This window comes from Brassica oleracea, chromosome C6, assembly GCF_000695525.1.
Source record: "Brassica oleracea var. oleracea cultivar TO1000 chromosome C6, BOL, whole genome shotgun sequence".
Lineage (NCBI taxonomy): Eukaryota > Viridiplantae > Streptophyta > Magnoliopsida > Brassicales > Brassicaceae > Brassica > Brassica oleracea.
The window spans coordinates 638,560-659,794 of NC_027753.1; the positions used below are offsets into that span (position 1 = coordinate 638,560).

General features: G+C 36.8%; 1 protein-coding gene and 1 long non-coding RNA gene across 4 annotated transcripts; one reads left to right on the forward strand and one right to left on the reverse strand.

Moving 5' to 3' along the window:
* The first annotated feature begins 877 nt into the window (after positions 1–877).
* LOC106299396 lies at positions 878–2,505 on the forward strand. The gene is made up of 4 exons (XM_013735491.1): positions 878–921; positions 1,053–1,489; positions 1,884–2,214; positions 2,457–2,505. The coding sequence occupies exons 2-3, from the start codon at positions 1,201–1,203 to the stop codon at positions 2,198–2,200; spliced, it is 606 nt and encodes a 201-aa protein (XP_013590945.1). The 5' UTR covers positions 878–921; positions 1,053–1,200; the 3' UTR covers positions 2,201–2,214; positions 2,457–2,505.
* Positions 2,506–15,445: 12,940 nt separating this feature from the next.
* Positions 15,446–17,956, reverse strand: LOC106299357. 3 transcript variants are annotated; one of them, XR_001261758.1, is made up of 4 exons: positions 17,569–17,956; positions 16,334–17,439; positions 15,942–16,166; positions 15,461–15,841 (listed from the first exon to the last, which is right to left on the reverse strand). It is a non-coding gene; the product is annotated as an uncharacterized LOC106299357 (long non-coding RNA). The 3 variants fall into 3 exon arrangements; XR_001261759.1 differs by having other exon boundaries at positions 15,446–15,804; positions 15,887–16,166; positions 16,334–17,955; XR_001261757.1 differs by having other exon boundaries at positions 16,334–17,951.
* Positions 17,957–21,235: the final 3,279 nt, after the last annotated feature.

A 21,235-nucleotide genomic window follows, 5' to 3' on the forward strand; every position in this document is an offset into this window, starting at 1 on the left:
AGCACCGTTTTCGCCGGCTTTTCCCGGTTTCCAATCTATGCTTTTGTTCTCTCTTTGCTCAATCGACTCTCGATTTGAGACTCCATGTTGGTTGTTCTTGGATCGATCGTAGATGATTGTTTTTCTGGAAGCGTAGATCTATGGTTTGAACTTCTACGAGGGTGCTCTAGTTGATCGGCCTAGTTAAGGGTTTGGTGTGTTTGAGGGCGGAGTTTGGTCGCGCCTTGATTCTCTGGGAGATGGAGGAGATTTCGACTGGGTCGTTGGGTTCGTGGCGCGGGGTTTTTTTCCGGTGATTCTACGGTGAACGCCGGTGACTCCGGCGACGAATCTCGAAGCGGTGAAGGTGGAGATGTCGTAAAACACGTGTTCCTCATCGGTGAGGAGTCCAACACGTGTTTTGGTCCTGTTATCTAGTCGACACGTGCATGGGGTAAAGCCTAGTGGGCTTGGGGTGTTGGGTTTATGGCGTCGGATTTTTGGGGCGCCGGGTTCAGGTTAATGTTTTTGGGCTTTTGACCCATATGGTTTCTTTAGTCTGTCCATCGGGCTTTTATGTTTTGTAGGGGTCATTATTTTGACCCATCAAAAATAATAATAATAATAGATGGAAAAAAAAATATATAGAACAATCAAATTCATAGATATTGATCACATGTATTTATTATCTACACTACCGATATATTATACCATTTACTATTTTTGTTATTTTTAATAAAATATATTTTCAATGATTTTATCAATTTTCTGATTTTAAATCAACCAAAAATATATCTAACTATTCATCAAAATCCGCCAAAATCCGCCGTTAGCATCTACACGTTTAGTTCGCACTTCTCAATTATTTAAAGCTAAATTCATACGGGTTTGTCATACATGGAAGTCCAGATATACTTGAAGAATATTTAACGACACATACAGGTTTTTCTTTATTACTTTCCTAATAAGTAATAGCTATAGTAATGATTACCAATCATGTCAATATTTCGAATCAATCAATTTAAATATCAGATTATTATCTAATATTTCTAAATCGTTCCACTGATATACAGTGACAGCCCATTAAACTATATATCCAGACACCACACTCACATTGTGCTTCTCAACATCTTAAGCAGATGCAGGACCAAGTTTCTGAACAAACACACTCATCGACTGCTCTCTCTTTCTCTCCCTCTTTCCCTCTCTCGTTGATAAGTCATGAAAGGACAGAACCAAAGCTCAACATCTTCTTGTAACATCCATCCAATAGATTTTGTTGAAGGTGTGTGTCCTATCTGTCTCAACGAGAGGCTGCTAGTCTTGGCTTATTTACAGAGAAGACACGCTCCATCTCCTTCTCCTTCCTACCATACCATCCAAGAACCGAAAATAAATTCCCAAAAATCTTCCAAGAAGAAAAACATCAGACTCTTCTCGTTCCTTGGCTCCTTCCAACTGCGACACCACAATTCTGATCATCGAGCCAACTCCATCATCAGTCCAGAAGGTAAAATGTAATATACTTTTTGAGAATTGACATATAATAAACTTGTTGTTCCATTTATTTAACATTAACTCATATACAGGGCCGATCCATTCGTTTTTAATATCTAAAGCAAATTTATCAAAACATGGCTTTTCTAAATTTATCATTTTAAACTTTTATTCACATCATATCTTCATTTATTTTGAAAGTATTCTGTATGTATAAACAGACTAAAAAATAAAAAAAAAGTCCTTGTTAGAGTGTTAACTGCTTTACATAGAATGTTAAAATTATCCGTCCATGGGTTAGATACTGGTAATATAAAATTTATAAATAGTTTTTTTTCAACCAAATATTTTAGATTATTGATCAAGTCTTACAAGGTGGCTTAACTAATTTGTTCAAATGTCTATAGATTCATTCATTTCGATTAATTTCGAAAACAACGGAACAACTTCATGGGAAAAGGAAAAAGAAAGTTACCAGCTTGAACATTCCACGGCTTCATGTGATCATCAATATCAACATATCACGAAGAAGGAGATTATTCTTCGGCTAATGCAACGGCCTCTGTTGACGTGGAGCAAACGGATTGGCCGACTCATACACGTCATCAGTTTCAGGAGGCGTTCTAGCGCCAAGGTTAAAGGTGATGATGGCTTGAGTAGAAGTTGCTTGAAGCCTTCGCCCCTCACAAACAAGAAAACGCAAAGTCTGGAATCTTTTGTATAATCATTTTGTTACAACTTTTTTTTTTTTTTTTTTTTTTACTAACCAAGTATCTTGGTCCCACCGAAATGGTCCAGACTAGAGACCGAAGTGAGCATGGACGCTGCCAGGGCGTCACCATGTAGCTCACCGTGTAACGGTCTTCGGTCTCGGATGCTGCAGCCCACATGTAAATTTCGCAGTGGTCAAGGTTCGAACCCAGGAGCGGACACTCCAGCTGGAGCTCCTATACCACTAGACCAAAACAACTTGATTAAAACTATTATCCTCTTTTTGTTCTATTACAATATTTTGGCTTTTTCTATTTGAGAATAAGATGAAAGCAATCATATTCAATATAAATGTGTTCACTTTATATAGTGAATAATCAAATCTATTTTTGAAAATACGTAGTTAGCCATTGATTACTTATTAATAAGGACGTTAGTAGAAAAAGAAATATTTCCTATATATTATTTGACCATTTTTTTTTAAAAGTTGTAATCTTAATTTTGTTTTAATTACAAAATGAACTTGTTGAGGTGTCAACACTTAACCTCTTCTTATTGTTTATGTGGCAATTTTACAATGATTTTGGACAAACTATATACTAATAATTTATTCTCTAGGAAAATTAAATAACTTTAACATAAAAACAGTCCGAGTTCAAACTATATTAACGATCGATTAAGAAAATAATGCCATACTCTTGAAACTATCAATATGCAGCATGGTCGTAAGATAATCATAATATTAATTCAAACTTCGTCACCATCACAAATCGATTTGTAATTTCGCTATAGAGCATGAAAGAAAGCATGAAAGCAAATTCAAAACTTCGTTCACTTAAAGACAATAACCAATTTTGTGAGAAATCAAACTTCTCATATATCATCATCGATAAGAGCATTTAAATCATTCTCACCAAGTATGTGATTTGAAACTTTGTCACCAAATATGTGATTTTAGGAGACAAAATGAAAAAACTACTCTCGAAAATTTATATTTATCTTCCAGTGAGACACGTCAAATTATGCAGTGAGAACTTAAATTAACTTGGGATTTGAGGGACACTTGACCAGTGAGAACAATATGCATTTGGTGAGATATCGATATCTTGCACATTTGCATTGTTTTAACTCTTCATTCTTGCATGTTTTGGTCATTTAGATTAGGGATTATGCATTTTAGTTTCCTTTTTGCATTGCATAAGTTTTTATCAGGTGTTGGAGTGTCCATTGGAGTTTTTGGAAGTACTTGGAAGCATTTGGGATAAAAAAGGGAGTGGAAATTGTTGTTTGAGCGAGTAGAGCACCAGAGCGGGTAACGGGAGCGACCTACGACACCCGCTCCAGACGAAACAAAGGCATCGCGACATCCTGCAGCGGGGTTAGGCACCCGCTCTGAACTAACACCTCGTCGACGACTTTCGAGAGTCAGAGCGACCAAGATGGAGCGAGGTCCGTAACCCGCACGCAATACGAAGATACGAAGCAGGCATTTGGAGCGACGCAATATCTTTAAATGATGTTTTCAACTCATATGGTTTTTTGATCAATTTTATCTTTTATAACAAAAACTTTAAATTACTGATAACAAAATTTTCATTGTGAAATTAATATTTTTAGTAATTTTTTAATTTTCAAAGATTTTGTCAAAAAAAAAATTCAAAGTAAATTTCGAAACTAAGATATTTATGTATTTTTATATGCTATATAGTTTAATTAAAAATGATATATATATATATCTTATTCTTAATTCTTATTAAATGGACTTTCTACTTATATGATTTTGTAATCATTTGTACCTTGTCATAACAAAAATTTTAAACTATGAATCATAAAATTTCAGTGTGAGAATTTTAACAGTTTAGTCATTTATAATCTTTAAAAAAAATTCAAAATATAAAATATACATGAAAAAATAAATTGTATTATATGGTTTATGTGATTTTTTAATTTATTTTAATAGTTTAAAATTAAAAACAAATATGATAGAAGATACACTCATTTTTATAAAACCTTTATTATACCATAGAGACAAATTAAGGTTGAGTTTATACAGGGAATAAAAATTGTGTTTTTTTGTTCTATTTTGGCAAAAACAAAATTTCTGACAAAACTCTTCTACGCATTTGTCCAATCCAAGCGGGCTTTAGGGCATCTGCAATGAAACCTCTTAGCTCCAAAACCTAGGTAAAAAATTATTAAAAATTTGATGGGTTCCACACTATATTAAGGATTAGCCTTTTCTTATTCTTATACAAGGATCAATCCGTGAGAAATATTATCACTGTTTGCGGATCCCGCTGTTAAGTGGCGATTTGCCATTGGTTATCTTTTTTTTTTTTTTGTTGAAAAATAAATAATAATAAAAAAAAATAAAAAAAATAAATTTTTAAAGGATTCTTTACCGAATCCACGGTTGCAGATGGTCTAAGAGTTTGTTCTCGCTCATCTTAAACATATTGTAAAAATCATATTTTGATACATTAAACTATATAATAATTTGTTTCTATATATATAGTTTAAAGAGAGAATTAGGCTAATAAACACGAAACCATCCAATATTAAATATCTACCCACACACGCTCAAAACCTTTATTTCTCTGTAGCAATTTTAACTGAGCTTCCTAAATTGCCCTTGCCTTGTGTACACGTCAGAACAGAGATGATCGATTGGTAAATATACATATCCCCTTCAATAGCATAGGTCTCTGTTCATTTTTTTTTTTTTTTGTCAAACCAGAATGCATTAGATAATAATTAATCGACAAAGGTAGCGGCTGAAGACAGCGAGTACAGGCCTGCTTTCGCAAGGGAATCAGCAAAAAACATTTGCTAAACGCGGGAGATAACAAAAGGAGATAGAATTGAAAGATTTAGCTAACATAACAATGTCATGGAGCAAACCTTTCAGAACCACATCCTGCCCTTGAGACTTCAAAAGCGAAATGAGATTCTTGGAATCAGAGAATACATTGATGCAACTGACATGAGAAGAAACTGCAGCTGACAGTGCAGCTTTAACCGCCAAAGCTTCAGCCACCAGAGCCGAAGGAACAAAGCGCCGGTGAGAGGAGGAGCTGTCGATAGTGGAGTTGCTCGCATCACAAAGTAGCCAACCCATACCGCAGTTACCAGAGGTCGACTCCCAAGCTGCATCAGAAAACACAGACCAAGTATAGGAGTTAGATACATGAGCACAAGGTAGCTGGACCACACACTGTGGTAAGGAAGGCTTTTTAACAATTGTTTGAGCCGCCTTCCAGGCTCGAGCATCCTGTATAGCTTTGAGGATTGATTCCTCCTCTGAAAACACTCTGTTCTCAAACACATTCCTATTCCTATTAGTCCAAAGCACCCAAAGGATCCAAGGATAAAGGGGGGTGGATCCTAGACCAGTAGGTGGGAGCGAGATCATCTTCCTACAGTGTTGAAGGAGGAGTGCGATCGTATCAGTGTTGTCACTAGTAGGCTTGAACACGCAAGGGGCCAGTTCCCAGACTTTAACCGCATAAGGGCAGGTGAAGAGCACATGGAGCTCTGTTTCGATCTCATCACACCGTTTACACCGAATATTCGCCGCCAGTCCTCTGTTTTCCAAGACAGATCCAACCGGCAGCGCTCCATTGTTAGCTTTCCACAGCAAATGTCTAATCTTTGGGGATGTGTCCACTTGCCATACACATTTCTTCCAGTTAAAGGCAAGATCAGCTGGCGTTCCATTGAAGAGCTTGGCAATGGCGTAACCAGATTTGGTAGTGTAAACTCCTGAGGCATTATGAAGCCAAACTCTTTCATCTGGAGCAGCCAAAGCACTAGGGATCAACACCCGAATGAGCTTCTCGTAATGAGGGACTACTCTTCGAATCTCAGCAAAATTCCACTCATTAGTTCCAGGAAGTATCAAGCTGTCCACACACCAATTCCTGGTAGCAAAAGTTGGAGGACCTATAATAGCCAGAGGCTCATCAGTTGAGAGCCAGGGTTCCCTCCACACCGGAACACTCCTTCCTGACCCCAAAGCCCATCCTAACCCTTTTGTTAATAAATCTCGACCAACTAGAATCCCTCTCCATCCATGGGAAACCGAGGAAGGGGCTTGAACTTCCAGGAAGGTATCATGAATACAATACTTCCCCAGCAAAGTTCTAGATAGCAACGAGTTCGGGTTTTGCAGCACTCTCCAAGAGAGTTTTGCCAACAAGGCATCATTGAACTGAACAATTTCTCTAAAACCCAAGCCTCCTGCCCCCTTAGGTTTGGTCAGTTTTCGCCACGAGACCCAACACATCTTCCTAACATCCGGGGAGACATCCCACCAGAACCGTGTCAGTACAGATTGAATCTGTTTGCATAAAGACAACGGCAGTTTGAAGCAAGACATTGAGTAAGTAGGCATAGCTGTTAAGACAGTCTTCAAAAGGATTAATTTGCCAGCACCCGACAGGAACCTTGACGTCCAGCTATGGGATCTTTGTCGAATACGGTCCACCAAGGAGGCAAAAATGTCGCGTTTCTTCCGGCCAAAATGCTCCGGCAGTCCCAAATACTTTCCGATACCTCCCTCATTTAGAATCTGTAGCTGCTCTCGAACTCTGCGTCTCGCTTCTCCCGGGGTCTTTGACGAGAACGTGATCGCTGATTTATCCAAATTTATAACCTGTCCCGAGGCCTCCTCATATTTCTTTAGAATAGCAATGAGGGAAGCACAACTCCTCGGGTCCGTACTACTAAAGAACATAGTGTCGTCTGCGAATAGTAAATGGTTAATAGCAGGACAGTTTCGGGCCACCTTAACGCCCACCACATCTCCTTGTAACTGTGCTTTTTTGCATAGGCCCGATAAAACCTCCGTACATAAGATGAAGAGGTAAGGGGAGAGAGGATCGCCTTGTCTAATCCCTCTAGACGGGATAACTTTCCCTTGCGCGGCTCCGTTGATCAGATAAGAATACGAAACAGAGGTAACGCAAGTCATGATCCACGAGACCCATGTCTCATGAAAGCCAAAGCGGATAAGAACATTGCGCAGAAAGCCCCATTCGATCCGGTCATAAGCCTTGCTCATATCGGTTTTGATCGCCATGCTACATCGAACTTTAGCCTTAGAGTGTTGGAGATAATGCAGTATCTCATGAGTTATTAGAACATTATCCGAGATCGCCCGTCCCTTAACAAATGCTGATTGGTGCTCGGCAATCAACTCTGGGAGCAAGGGTTGAAGTCTCCTGGTTAAGAGCTTTGCGATGATCTTATAGTAGGTGGAGCAGAGCGCAATCGGACGGTAATCCGCCACCTTTCTTTGTCCCGTAACCTTGGCTATAAGACGAACATGCGTCTCGTTCTGTCTAGGGTCCAGCACACCGGTTGTGAAGAAATGTTTGATGTCCTCAATGACTTCGGTTCCTAGTATATCCCAAAAGGTTTGGTAGAAGTTAGCCGAGAAACCGTCAGGCCCCGGAGCCTTTTCGGGATGGATCGAAAACAAAGCTTCCTTTATCTCCAGAGCGGTGGGGGGAGAAACTAATGTATCATTCATCTCCGTGGTAACTAGAGGGGAAATTCCTTCATGAACCACAAGAGAGGAGTCAGACATTTTTTCGGTGAAGATGCGTGAATAGTACTCTGAGACACAACGCACTATCTCTTCCTCCTTGAAAAACGCCTTGCCTTCGAGATTTTCCATGACTGAGAAGTTATTGATAGCTCTTCTGCCCCGAGTTGCAGCATGAAAATAACTAGTGTTGCGATCCCCGCACTGAAGCCATAAGATCCGGCTTCGTTGGCGCCAATAGCTCTCCTCTTCCTTGTAGGCATTCTCTAGTTCCGCCGTGAGAGCACTAATGAGGGCAGCGTCTGGGATAGAACTAGACAACGCCTGTTCCAGGTCTTGTTGTGTCGACTGAATCTTCAGGTTGCTGTTAATATTCTGCTCCCGTGTCCAGCGGATGATATTGTGTCTAATGTTACCGAGCTTTTTAAAAACTGACTCCAGAGGGTCTTGCTGCCATTGTTCCTTGACCAGCTCCCTGATCTCTGGCTTATCTTTTAAACGACCATCAAACCTGAACAGTCCTTTCTTCACTTTCCTAGCCACATCAAAAAGGACCACTATGGGCCGATGATCCGAGCCTTCAAAACGTAAATACTCGCATCGACCTGCCGGGAAACGCTCAAACCAGGAACAATTTGCCATGGCCCGATCAAGCCTTGACTGGATAAAATGGTTATATCGCGTTCCTCTCCAAGATAGATGATTTCCCGAGTGCTGGAGATCCCAAAGGCCCATCTGGGAAACAAAGCTTCTAAAGGATAAGAAGGATCCTTCCCATCGGACAGGACCACCAACTTTCTCGGAATTATCAAGGAGGTCATTAAAGTCTCATGTTAGTAACCAAGCCTCCTCTCTATCTACTCCCATCTCCGTGAGTTTACTCCAAAAGGCTGGTCGATCCGCTGGGTTTGGAGCGCCATAGATGAAGGAGACGAAACTAAACGTTCCTTGTGCTTCAATGCGAGTATCAATAATATTGGGAGAAGAGTATAAAATATTAACCTTGATATCATCTCGCCAAGACAGAGAAAGGCCTCCTGCCAAACCCACCGGCGGGACAGTGAAGTGATTGGTGAGATTCGACTTCCTGAAGTGTTTTAGAAGAGCTTCATCCTGATTTTTCGTCTCCATGAGAAAGAGAACTGCTGGGGAAATTCGCTTGCGGAATTCCCGAATTCGCTGGACTGTCAAGGTGCTCCCAATACCCTGACAGTTCCAGCTTACGCATGCTAAGGAAGAGGTTTTTGGAGAGGATGAAAATCCTTCTCCTTCCTCACCATCGCTGGAATAATCGCAGCTGTTGATTTGGCTGCAATTGTCTTTTTTCCTCTCCTTCCTCCAGTTGTAATAGCATCAAGCATCAGCTTCCGGCGAGGTGAGCTATGGATTTTAGTGGTACGTCTTCTCTTCAAAGGAATACCTTGGTTTGGGCTCCTGGCAACTCGTTTCATTCCAAGAGAAGTAGATGCAATACGCTTACCAGCTGCCTTCGCAGAAACAACATCGTGAAGATGTAAACCAGCGCTATCATCGCTTTCCTCAGTTCCATCACCGTTTAAGGGACCAATTCTCAAGGAAACATGTAATCTGTCTTCACTGAGGGTTCGGATTGGTGATCTTTCACAAGGTCCCAACCTACCATACTCAAAAACATTTGAACTCGACGGGCGAGTAATAGAGTAAAGCGCTAGTGGTTGCAAAGAATCCTCGGCATTCTGATCAGCTTGATCGTGGTGCAGAGGAAGATCAATGGCTTCAACATTACTGGTTCTACGTGTCTGAACAGATAGACGACTTTTAGCAGAGAGTCTCTCTTCACTAGAGACTCGACTTCCCCTTGGGCTCGAGAGGCGCGTAGCCATGTTACCACTTGCTACACCCGGCAGGGACCGCGTTGCAGGGGAGTGGATTGATTTTGATGATGCCTCTCTAGGGAGGGATCTGTGTCTCTCTCTTGGGGGTGTAGCCATAGGCTGAGATCTCCCTTGTGAGTTGTGTACTCTAGTAGATAGCGTTCTCCCCTCACGCGGAACCCATGTTGCTGAGAGGTCTCTTTGGGACGACTCCCTCTGAAGGCGCCTATCATCAAAACGTCTTTGATTCTCCTCAAAGCCGGAACTCCTATCCATACCTCCAAGAGATATTGTTTCCTTAGATGGTGCAGTATCTGCTCTCCAGTTATTATTTCTGGTGTTAGTCCAACGTACATCCCCATAGTGAGAGGAGTTGAATTGGCGAGCAGTCTTCCTATCATCTTGGCGTCTTCTTGCTTCTCCAATCCTCTCTAAAGTATTTTGCTGAGTAATACCAAGAGGTCTCTTTCCATCATCCTGGGACCGAGATGAGGAACGGTGCAGACAATTTCCTTCCTCATGAGTAAGAGCCTTGCAATAGAAGCAATGATTCTCTATTTTCTCATACTCCAGTTCCACTTCAACGATTTCACGGGAGGGGAGTTGGAGGTCCATCTTCATAAAGAGAGGCTCTAACCCATTAATCAGGACTCTCAGTCTTGCTTTGTTCACATCGCGATCTTCAATATTTCCCAGAGCCTTCCCAATAGCTTCAATGGTTTCATCCTTCCAATAATGGAGGGGAATACCATGTACAGTTATCCAAAAAGGAATGTGAGCTGGGAAGGTATCAGAGATAACCGGTTCCCAGCGTTGGAGGATAAACATCCATCTTTTGAAATGGAAAGGAGCCTTAGAGAGTATAGTCTGTAGATCATGTTCAGACTCAAAGCTGAATTGGAACAGCGAAGGACCTAAGTCCCTACCCGTAACTCTGCCCAGAACATGCCAGTGTTGTAAGAAAAAGTCCACAAGCGCTCTTGTCTTCTGGATAACTGGGTTTGTAACTCGCCCAATGAGGGTAAGTTTGTTGCGGTCTATGAGTTCGGAAACGTCGGAGTCTGGAACCCGGACTAGTGGTTTCCGCAGAGGAAAACTATCAGATTTTGCTTTTCCTCTGTCAGTTCTTGAGTAGCGGTGAGGCATCCTTAGACAAAGCCAAGCTAGCTTGCGTGATGTAAATAAACGTAAACTACAAACTGTAGTAAAGTCGTGGGTAACGTCAGACAGGAACCGCTAAAACTTCAACTCTTTAAATCAAAAACGGTGAGAAGATTCAGGAAAGCTTGCACCGTGAAGAGGGAGAGAAACTGAAGCAGCGACCTTAAACTTTCACTTTGGAGCTCCAAATCTTAGGCTAGTCTAGAAGAACCAAAGGACCTCGCTTCCATGGACTTCACCGGTAAAAAAGACCGGAGAAGGCGGTCCCTCCGACAGGGTCGGGGGAAGAACCCGGTGTGCAAGGACCAGTAACGGCTTTTACCCCGGGAATAATTCTCCAAAGGGACGACAATTCGAAAAAGGAAGTACAGAAGTAGGTGTCTTTTAGCCAAAAAAGAGATGTCAACTTCACCGAGCAACTAAGAAACTAGTGGTTAAAGATCCCCTCGGAAAAAGTGCCTGGGAGAGAAACCTTTTGATTTTGTAGGTCTCTGTTCATTTTGTAGGTCTGGTAGAGGTATTGTAAACCACACATTTGAATTGTTGTACACGTAGGTTTATGTACTTATCATTATATGGACTTTAGGAAACAAATATGTTAAACATTGCTTATGCTGAAAATACAAAAAAATATAGATCCTACCAAAAACTGTTGTATGCCTCATCATCCTTTTGTATTAAAGTACATATCAAATATATTAAAATCGAACTTTAATCACCTACGAAGCTAAGACCATGATTAACCTCAGTCTTTTAACTAGGATTCTTAACTTCGATCAAGAGACGGTTTTTACCTTTTCTTAGATTTTAACTAAGAAAAGTTAAGAACCGTCTCTTAAATAAGAAATATAATAACCCGTCTCTTAGCCGAAAAGTGTAAAATAAATAAAATAAAATAAAAAAATGCCAAATCATGAGTTAAAAACTTCGGCTAAGAGACCGGAGTTAATGATGCCCTAATGGTGTAGAAGTTAAGTCCAATATGGTATAGTACTATAGTGTTATATGTTACAACATTTATTATAGAAAATAGTTAGATGTTAATTGTGTAACTATATCTTAGCAATTTAAATGTGTGTACCTTTATATTTTTAATGGAAGCTACAAATGGTATTAGGTGTAAATGGTATTAGGTGTTACATTCGATGTTAGATGTGACATATTTTGTTAGATGCTATTTTATTTAATTATATCATCATAATTTAAATATGTTGTACCATCATCTCACGTTATTATTGAGAGCTACATATAGTGTTTGGTGTTACACAGTGTTTTTAAAACCGGACCGGAAATTAAACCGAAAATATTTTGGATCACGGTTCAATATGGTTCGACCGGATCAAACCTGATTCAATAATATGGTTTAATATTTTTTTAGTATGTAAATATAAAAGTAATATTAGTAAACATAATGCATAGTTAAAATATAAATCAATTTTGAACATAAAATATTATAAATATAAATTAGTTTCTTGTTTATATGGATGATTTATAGATTTTCGATAGTTTTAGTGGTTTTTATTAGTTTAATAACTTTGAAATATAATCCGGCTATGTGGCCGGTTCATGGTCGAACCAATTACTAGACCAACCCGGCTATATAACCGGTTCACGGTCGAACCCGGTCCAACCATCGGGTCGGTCCGGTTTTAAAAACATTGGTGTTAGAACTGATGTTAGATGTTGCATACATTTTCAGATGTTACTTTATATAATTCAGTATTATGGAAATAATGAGTTTTGTAGTAACTTAGTTTTAGTAATTATTGTGTTTGAGATAGGTTAAATGTTGTTTGATATTAGTGGGGAAACACCTTCAAATTTTGTTTGTCCAATTTAGTAATTAAGTACATTAACACGTAATAAGATTGATATATTCTAATTGTTTAAAGCATTATATTAGTAGACACACACAGTCAGTTGTTTTCGGAACATTGTCTCTTTCCTTCTTCTCTTTGGTTTCTTTTTCTTTCTACTTATTCTCGTTCCTCATTCGGATTAGATAGTTAGCAGTAAGTCCACAAACCAACATAGACTTCGTTCAATTCTAATCATGTCACCCATCATCGGCTTCACCAAGGGTGGGATGGTGCGGCAGCGTCGCCAATTATCATCAAAAGATCGCATCTGGTGTAGACATAAGAGCATCCATAACCTACGAAGATTCAAAAGCCAAATCGTATTGATCATATAATCAATTAGTATGATGTTCTTAAATTAATCATTGCAAGGGTTTGCTTAACATATATACACGTTGAAGTTAGTTGTTATCGTAAAAGTTAATTCACTATGCTAGATGTTACAGGTTAAGTTATTAACACAAGAAAAAGTAATGTATTAGCTGTACAAGAAATTGTAAAATCTACTACATTAGGTGCGGGTTATCAAGGAGAATACTCTATTGTTAGTGACAAAACCACCTACATTACCCAAGCTTTAATGACCTATAGCCTAAAGATATGAGGTTCCATCTGATTTTACCTTAGGTGCCATACTGCCATCTAAGCTTAATGTTAATCGTTAAGATATTTCTTACAACATAAAAATAAATAATATATGTTATTAAAAATGTTACTCACCACATTGTCTTCGAAGCAGCCTCCCAAAACATATGCATGTAAAGTCGGCGGATTAGTGGGGCTGTCGGACGCTTCCTCGGAAATTGTTTCGATGTCTTCACCCACAATGTAAGTACCCTATTTAAGAGAGGCTTATTCAATACAAAGTGGAGTTTAGAAGGAGATATTGATTCTCTAAGGTGCTATCTGAGCTTAAAGATAATGATTTTACCTTAGGAAGATTTTCTCAGGTAGCTGTAATTCAGACATCAACAAGGAAAAAATAATATTGTTAGACAATATTTCACAGATGGTGCTTGAGGGCACTGTAAATCCGTTTTGCGGGAGAAAGGGAGATGACTTACATAGAGTAGAGAGAATAATTGTTTTTTTTTTTTTTCCTTAACATAATTTTCTTTTCACGGGGCTTCTATCTCTAGTGGTAAATGGCTTACAGTTGTGAGTACCGCCACCTGGAATCGAATCCTTGTCACTGGGGATTTAACATTTCGGCATCGCCAGGGACAGAGGACCGATACGTGGTAATACGTGACTAGTCTGGATCACTTCTGTGGGACCAGGATACCTCTGTATAATTTAAAAAAAAAATTGTTTTTTTTTCACACCAATTTCTTGATTGTTTTTTTAATATTTTGTTATATCTACTATTATCTTTCTATAGCGTTATAAACAGAATCCCTTATAAACCAGTGTATAGAGTGATGAGTAAGCATTTATGTGTGCTGGTATCGTTAAAGGTTCTGACACAAGTATATCCTATAGGATATCATAGGTTATAGCTTGGTAGGGGCAACGGCGGAATATTGAGTTTTGAACAGTATACCGAACAGTGAAGGGGTATTTGCCTAGTTTCGATTTATTGCAGGTATAGACGGCCTGATTACTCTAGCTTAAAATAATAATAACAAAATTCTATTTATTGTTTTGGTCTGTATAATCGCAATACGAAACGATTTTAGCATGATCGGCCAACAAAATTGGAAATCAATTACTCGGCCAATTTAACCAATTAGTCGGCCCCGTTAAGGATTAAATATACCTAAATTTTAAATCATGAAAGTATTTATTCGGCTTTCAGAAATCACGAAAGCCCAATTACTTCACTATTTCCTACACATTTATACTCTATACTAGGGTTAAACCCGCCCTACGAGCGGGTAAGCAAATACAAATAAATTATCTTAAATTTTAATACATTTGTAAAAATATTTTATATGCTTATTAATCTTCACTATTTGTTTTGTTGTTCTTATTAAGATTCAAAGGTTTGAAAAAGTAATAAGAAATTTTTCTTTTTCATTAATATAATTATGGTAGATTTTTTTGATTTTTCTATACCTTTACTATAAAATTAAGTGAAATAAAATTACTTGAAATTACATTTTAAATTCAATATATAAATTCATGGATTATTTCTCCTTTTATTCATTTGTTTTTGAACATGTTGATACTTTTCTTTTCTCTTATACATTCTTTTGAACTTATTGGTGTAGTTAATCTATAAAGTGAATCGATTTATTTATTTTTATAAAATTAGTTAGGTAGTATAACAATCTAAAATTGATTGTTTAACAATATACACACTTATTAAAGTTTCTATCGAGTAAACCATATCATCCAAACTGACTATGATTTAATTTTAAACCATAATATTGTTAATTTTTAGAGTACATTTGGTTGTTGTTGTTTTTATGTGATTACTTTCGGATAAGATTTTTGTACTTAGGTTGTATTAGATAGATTATTAAATTTAATTTCTTTTACTCAAATTTTTCATAATTTTTTATTTCCTGTACTCAAATTCACCTTCATTTTTTCTTCTTTTGTTTGATATGGTTGCGAAGCCCTCAAGATATGGTTGCGAAGCCCTCTAGATATGGTAAAAATGGTCTCAACCTATCTATTCGATATGGGGTTTGCCGATTTTTCAATATCAAAACTTAGCGTTAGTTTTACTTTTTGCAGGTCTTATTATACCAAACAAAGCATGCTGCAGTAACAGAAGATATTGGAAGAGCATTAACATGACTTCCCTTGCAGAAATCATGCTTGGATAGACATCAATATGTCTTTTGGGATGCATTTCATACTACACAAATTGCTAAGATGAAACGTTTGTACATATTCTCCCGAAAATAAAATTAACATGAGGGTTATACATTCGTACATGTCATAAAACTTTTTAATACCAAGATGATAGATCTTTTTATCATAGAATCTAAAACTTGATACATTTGGTACCTTACATAATATCATCTCTAATATTATGATGCCTACTTCTCCTCCTCATCTCTTCCATCAACAACGCCAGCTCAATTATACTTTGACGGGGGCGATCTATTAACATTCCCTATTCGTGCATTGAAATATGAAGCTTTTTCCAGCCAGCAAAATATCTCCCGCTTGCACCGGCTTCAGAATCTACTTTTGTGTTGCTTCATAACTGTGTTAGTAATCCATTTAGCCTCTGGCGGCCCTACTTGTTGACCTTCCTAAAGTTAACTTCTTCCAGACTTCTCATTACAAAAAGATAAAAAAAACTCAGGTTGGCAACATACCTTGTATAATCAAACGAAAGAGATTTTAAGTGTCTCGACTGAGTAATTGTTAAACCTTGATGATGATTGGCTTCTTTCATCCTTATCAGTTTGGTTATGTTGGCTCCTTGAGACTGTGAGTTCCTGGTTCACTTCATGATGTTGAGGGATACTGCTCAATAAGACTGAGAGTAGAGATCTGGGTTCATGTCTTGTCAAACCACTGTGAAACATGATCTTAGACGCAACTTACATATACCTCAATTTGTTCTCGTTCTGAACACACTACATAACCCCATATCTAGAATCATTAGAAACAAACAATAATAAGAGACAAAACAAAGTTTCTATATACAAAATGAATCAAAACTCAAGCAGTAGGCACTCATATTACTGAGACTCTCACTCCAAAAGAGTGGCTTTTGGCTATATATGATAGGAAAAAATTCCCGAGTTATCTCTACATACCATTTGGGTTCAGTTTCTTGTAGCATTTAGAAGCTTCATACGCGTTGGCAGCTTCATGTTTGCTGTCCGACTGTGACTGAAGATGCATACATAAATGTTATAGTAGTTCCATACATTGGTTAAGAATCATGGGTTTAGGTAAAGAACTAACCGTTAAGTGATAGTTAGAAAGTTAAAAATAAAAAATTTCGGCTTGATCCTAAATAAACATATATTGATTCGATTAATAGGAGAACTGAAGGTAAAACCTAGTTGTTGCTATAAACCCCTATTAAAGTCAACAAACCAATGATGATGACAACACAAATATTTACGGGGACAACAAATAGAAACAGTTACTATAGAAGCATATGTTATTAAGAAAAAGGGCAATAAGATAAGACTTGAAGAATGCAGTCTCAACCACCAAATGTTTAATAAAACAAACCACACTTGATGAAGATGCTCTCTTCTAACTCTACACAAACATTACTCCAAGACATAACTCAATCATGGGCCATGGCCCCGATCTTATTTTTATCTTCCTATATGCGGTCTCACATAGTACTTACAAAAAGTATTACTTTCTCTCTTAACAAACCAAAACCGGACCACCATTGTTGATTCCTAACCTCAACTTCCTGGTCATAAGAATAATAAGAGAAACAAAACTATTATAATATCATTGTAAAAATTAGATTCTGAAATCATTCCCAAGAACTAAAGTGATCAAATCTAAAAACAGAGAGACATGTAATTTTTTTTAAATGTAGTACTTATAACTTAAGATTCCTGAATCTATAACCTATTCATAAACATTTGCTTAATAACAATAGTTAATCTGTGACTTAACATGAATTTACCCGGATGCAACCGGTTCAAGCTTCGAGCTAAACTATTCAAGGCAGTGTAACCATTAGAACTAAACGCAACAGATGAAGAGTCCATGCCTGTAAAGCAAGTGTGTCCTCTTCGCCATCTCCTCTGCTTGAACTCTGTTCGTTGTGAAATGTATCTTCTGAGCCGACGGATGCAAGCCTCTCTGATTAGTTATTCCGTTTGTTTTTTTCCGGCAACCGGAGATTTTTTTTTGCAGAACGGTGGTTGTCTCTGTTTCTGCTTCTCAGCTAAAATGTGGACAATACAGATAACTCTAGTACTTACGGGAAATTTTTTAGCAACAAAGCACTAGGGTAACACACATAAACTACACCAATATTCATATTAAGAAATAATCAGTTTCAAAAGGCGCAAACCTGAAGGAGCCGTTGTTCTTTTTCATTGTTAAATCGGAGATGGCGACTATTGTGGTCTATCCGCTTAGTGGGCAGCTCAACCATGAAGCTGTATTCCGAGTTTTTGTTTTTCAAATCACTATTAATTTAGGGATCCAAGCTTGCTTTTCACCCAGAAGATGCCTTTATTTTGTTCCTCGAACCAGATCACAGTGTATAATTATATAGAATGATCGACAATCAGAGGGGGAGTCGAAGAGAGATCGACAATCTTGTCACTTTTTGAAGACGTCAATAATGGCTGAAGTTAGTGGCGGAATTAGTGGAAAAGACAAAGAGGTGAAGGCAGAGAGAAACGACGGCGACTAAACGGAGGAATAAACTTTTAGCCTTTGATAGGTTAAATGGATTGACATGTGTCCTCATTTGCCATCCCCTTATTGATGACGTGGCACTCTATATGAAGAAAGTATTCTCGTTTATATATATAGATAGATAGATATAGTGAGATTTGACATCTCTTTCGTATGTAGCGATATGAGACTTTTGTCCATCTTGATAGTAATAATGAGAAATAATTAAAATGTAGATAGGAGGCGTCGAACCCAGGTTTTTCAGAGTAAGAGCATATGCCTTGGCCATTAGGAAACCTGGAATTCTTTGCTCTCGTACGCATATGTTAATATATATATATACACATACATATAATAAAAATCCAAAAATAGTCTAAATTAATTTGTGTTTTAATTTTATGCTAAAAATTAAATTTAAAAAAAAAAATCAATAATAACTTACAAAAAACTATTAAATTCTAATAAATTTATATTTTATATTTAATTTAAATATTATAATAAAATAAAATAACAATTCAACTAGTATCTGTGTATATCCCGCCTAATCTCAGATTTATTGGTAACTCACTAGGTCCGGAATTTCCGCCCGACTAGCGCCTAGCATATTTCCGAACTGGGTTAAAAACTGCTCGAATGCTAACCGTTAATCGTATTTTACTCATAAAAATCACGTTCGGCCACATAATACAAATTTATTAATTGACCAGCTAATTTTCTCCTCTTATTCATGTCAAATAACATATAATTTATCTAAACTATTAAAACTGAAATACAAATAAATCTTAACCCTAAGTTTTCCTCAATAATTACTATCCAATGCCATTGACCTTATAAATAGCAATTTTCATAAAAATTGTTACGAAATTGCCTAATATTTAGCTACCTAATAAATTTAGAAGATATGCAATCCTTCATTTAATTTAAATCAAAATCAAAAATTCAATTTTGCAATCCATAAAAAAACTATATAATAGATTAAATTATCAGATTAATTTATTGGTTTATTGAAAATTAAATTAATCAAAATCGTTTAAATTTTAGAATAATAAAAATAACTCAGCTATATTTAATTAATTAGTCTCTTCTAATTTAATTAATACAATAATGTATATATATTTAATTTTAAATGTTTACAAAAGAAAATACCCGTGCGAACGCACTGGTCAAGATCTAGTATATACTTAAATAAAACTTCATCTTACATCAGCAAGCGAAAAAAAAGAACGTTAGCACATGTTTAATATTTACAAAATATTTAAATTTATGATTTTCTTCTTACCCAAACCAAATATATTAAAATAGTATTTAATAATATATATTTTAATCAGTAGTAAATTTTAAATTAAACCAAATTTATAATAGGACGTTCCCCTGAAAAATAATTTATATGAAATCTTAAAATATAATTGACAAAATATATAAATTTAAAATACAGAGTGGAAATTCATAAAAACTTAAATTATGATAATCCATTTATGATTTTTCCTCATGTCTCATCAAATGAGGTCTAAAAAATAAAATATGTGAGTGTCTACAAACTTTTAATTTTCTTGTCCATCAAAATCAAAAATTTGACAAGAAAGGATGAATAACCACACTAAAGAATTAATCTATAATGAAGATATGTTTAAAATCAGTTTGAAAAAGAGAGCAAGATATAAAAATACACAAAACTACACACATTCTCTCTTAATCATGAGCTACTTACAACTCAATCAAATAATTCAACACCACTGATTTTTTTTTAATAAAAAATAACACACCAGTAATAGCATAAAAACAAAAAAAATGTCTCTCTTCTCTTTGCACTATGTCAGCACCCACTCTTTGCACTATGTCAGCAACCAGAGAAAGATAGGACGCTACATCAACATATTTTTAATATTTACCAATAAATTTTTCATTTTCTTATTATTCCAACAAAAAAAAATAATAATATCTAACAATAGATAGATATTTTTTTTACTTCAAACTTCAAATGGCTTCACAGTTTCCACAATGCTCCAATACTAGACTTCAAAATACTTTAAAACAGATTCAAACCTTAAGGACTAAAAATAGACTTATACCATAGTTAAAACCGAGGTATATCAAGAATCCATTAATCTCTAAGCTTCAAGCTTTTTGCTTGGGAATTTAATGCACCAGATAAGATGTGTCATCTTATAAGGCAGTTAGTAACATGACATATGAATGTAACAAAGAACCTGACACGTCTGTCATATGGAATGTGATAATATTTGTCTTAGGTGTAGGGAACCAGATAATGAATTTATTAATCATGCTATTTTCTAATGTTTCCCAGCCTTACAGACAATAGGCCTTATCATATACACCTTGTAGTTTAGATATTTTCTCAGCCTCAAGTATCTTCGTAAATATGGATAATCTCTTCAGAAGAAAAATAATATAGAAAATCTAACATTAAATAGGGATTTTTATCTGTGGATAATCTGGTATTTCTGAAAAGCCATGAATGATAAATTTTTATAGCAATTTGATACACTAAAAATGAATCTTTGCTACTGTCAAGTTAACAGTGGTAATCGTAATATTTGAGATTACATCTAGAGGACCGGTTTACTCTTTACTCTTATAAGTTCAATATTAAGCTGAGAAACAAGTGGAGTTTTAAAATCAATAGTGACGCAAGTAACTAGAATACCTAGAGATCCAAATTCTATTTAAATGAAAGCCGGCTTAGGGTTGTTCATCGGGTGTCAATGCGGAACCAAACAACTATTCAAGTGCAATGAGGTGCAGTCTAGAACTCGGATCACTCGGCTAGAACAATCCATTATCGCGGACTTGTTCCCTTTGCTGATCGGTCTTGAGTCCGAAGCTCTCACTTAGAACAAGACGCGATAGCAAGTCTTAGAGATCAGGTCCGATTAGTTCACTTAATACCCTAATATCTACTCTCGCTGATTAGGGATATGAAGCTCATTCAATATATATCAATTTATCTCCTAAGCGGTTAGCTAGGTGATTAAACTAGAGATCGAACATTAAGTAATCAATTCAATACAAGCAGTAAGAACAATATGAATGAAGAACAGTTAAAATCACTTATTTGCGTCTAGCTCATGCGATTGACCCCCTAAAACCCTAAGCAAGCTTAGCCGCATATAAAATAAAATAGAAAGACAAGGGTTCAGGATGATCTTCTCGTGAAAATGAGAGATGAAGCCTTCTCCCTTACAAGTTCCTAAATCCAAAATATTTCTAGGTCTCTTGTAAAACTAGCATAAGGAATTAGAAATGATAGCATAGGCTTTTTATATGGACGCGCCAGTGGTAAAGAGAAAGGAGAGAAAATCTAGGGCAAACCCCTG

Excerpts from the sequence above, each read along its gene's own strand:
- LOC106299396 (XM_013735491.1), top strand. The coding sequence starts at position 1,201 with ATGAAAGGACAGAACCAAAGCTCAACATCTTCTTGTAACATCCATCCA. Across the intron at positions 1,490-1,883 it reads CTCCATCATCAGTCCAGAAG|ATTCATTCATTTCGATTAAT; the intron begins GTAAAATGTAAT and ends AAATGTCTATAG.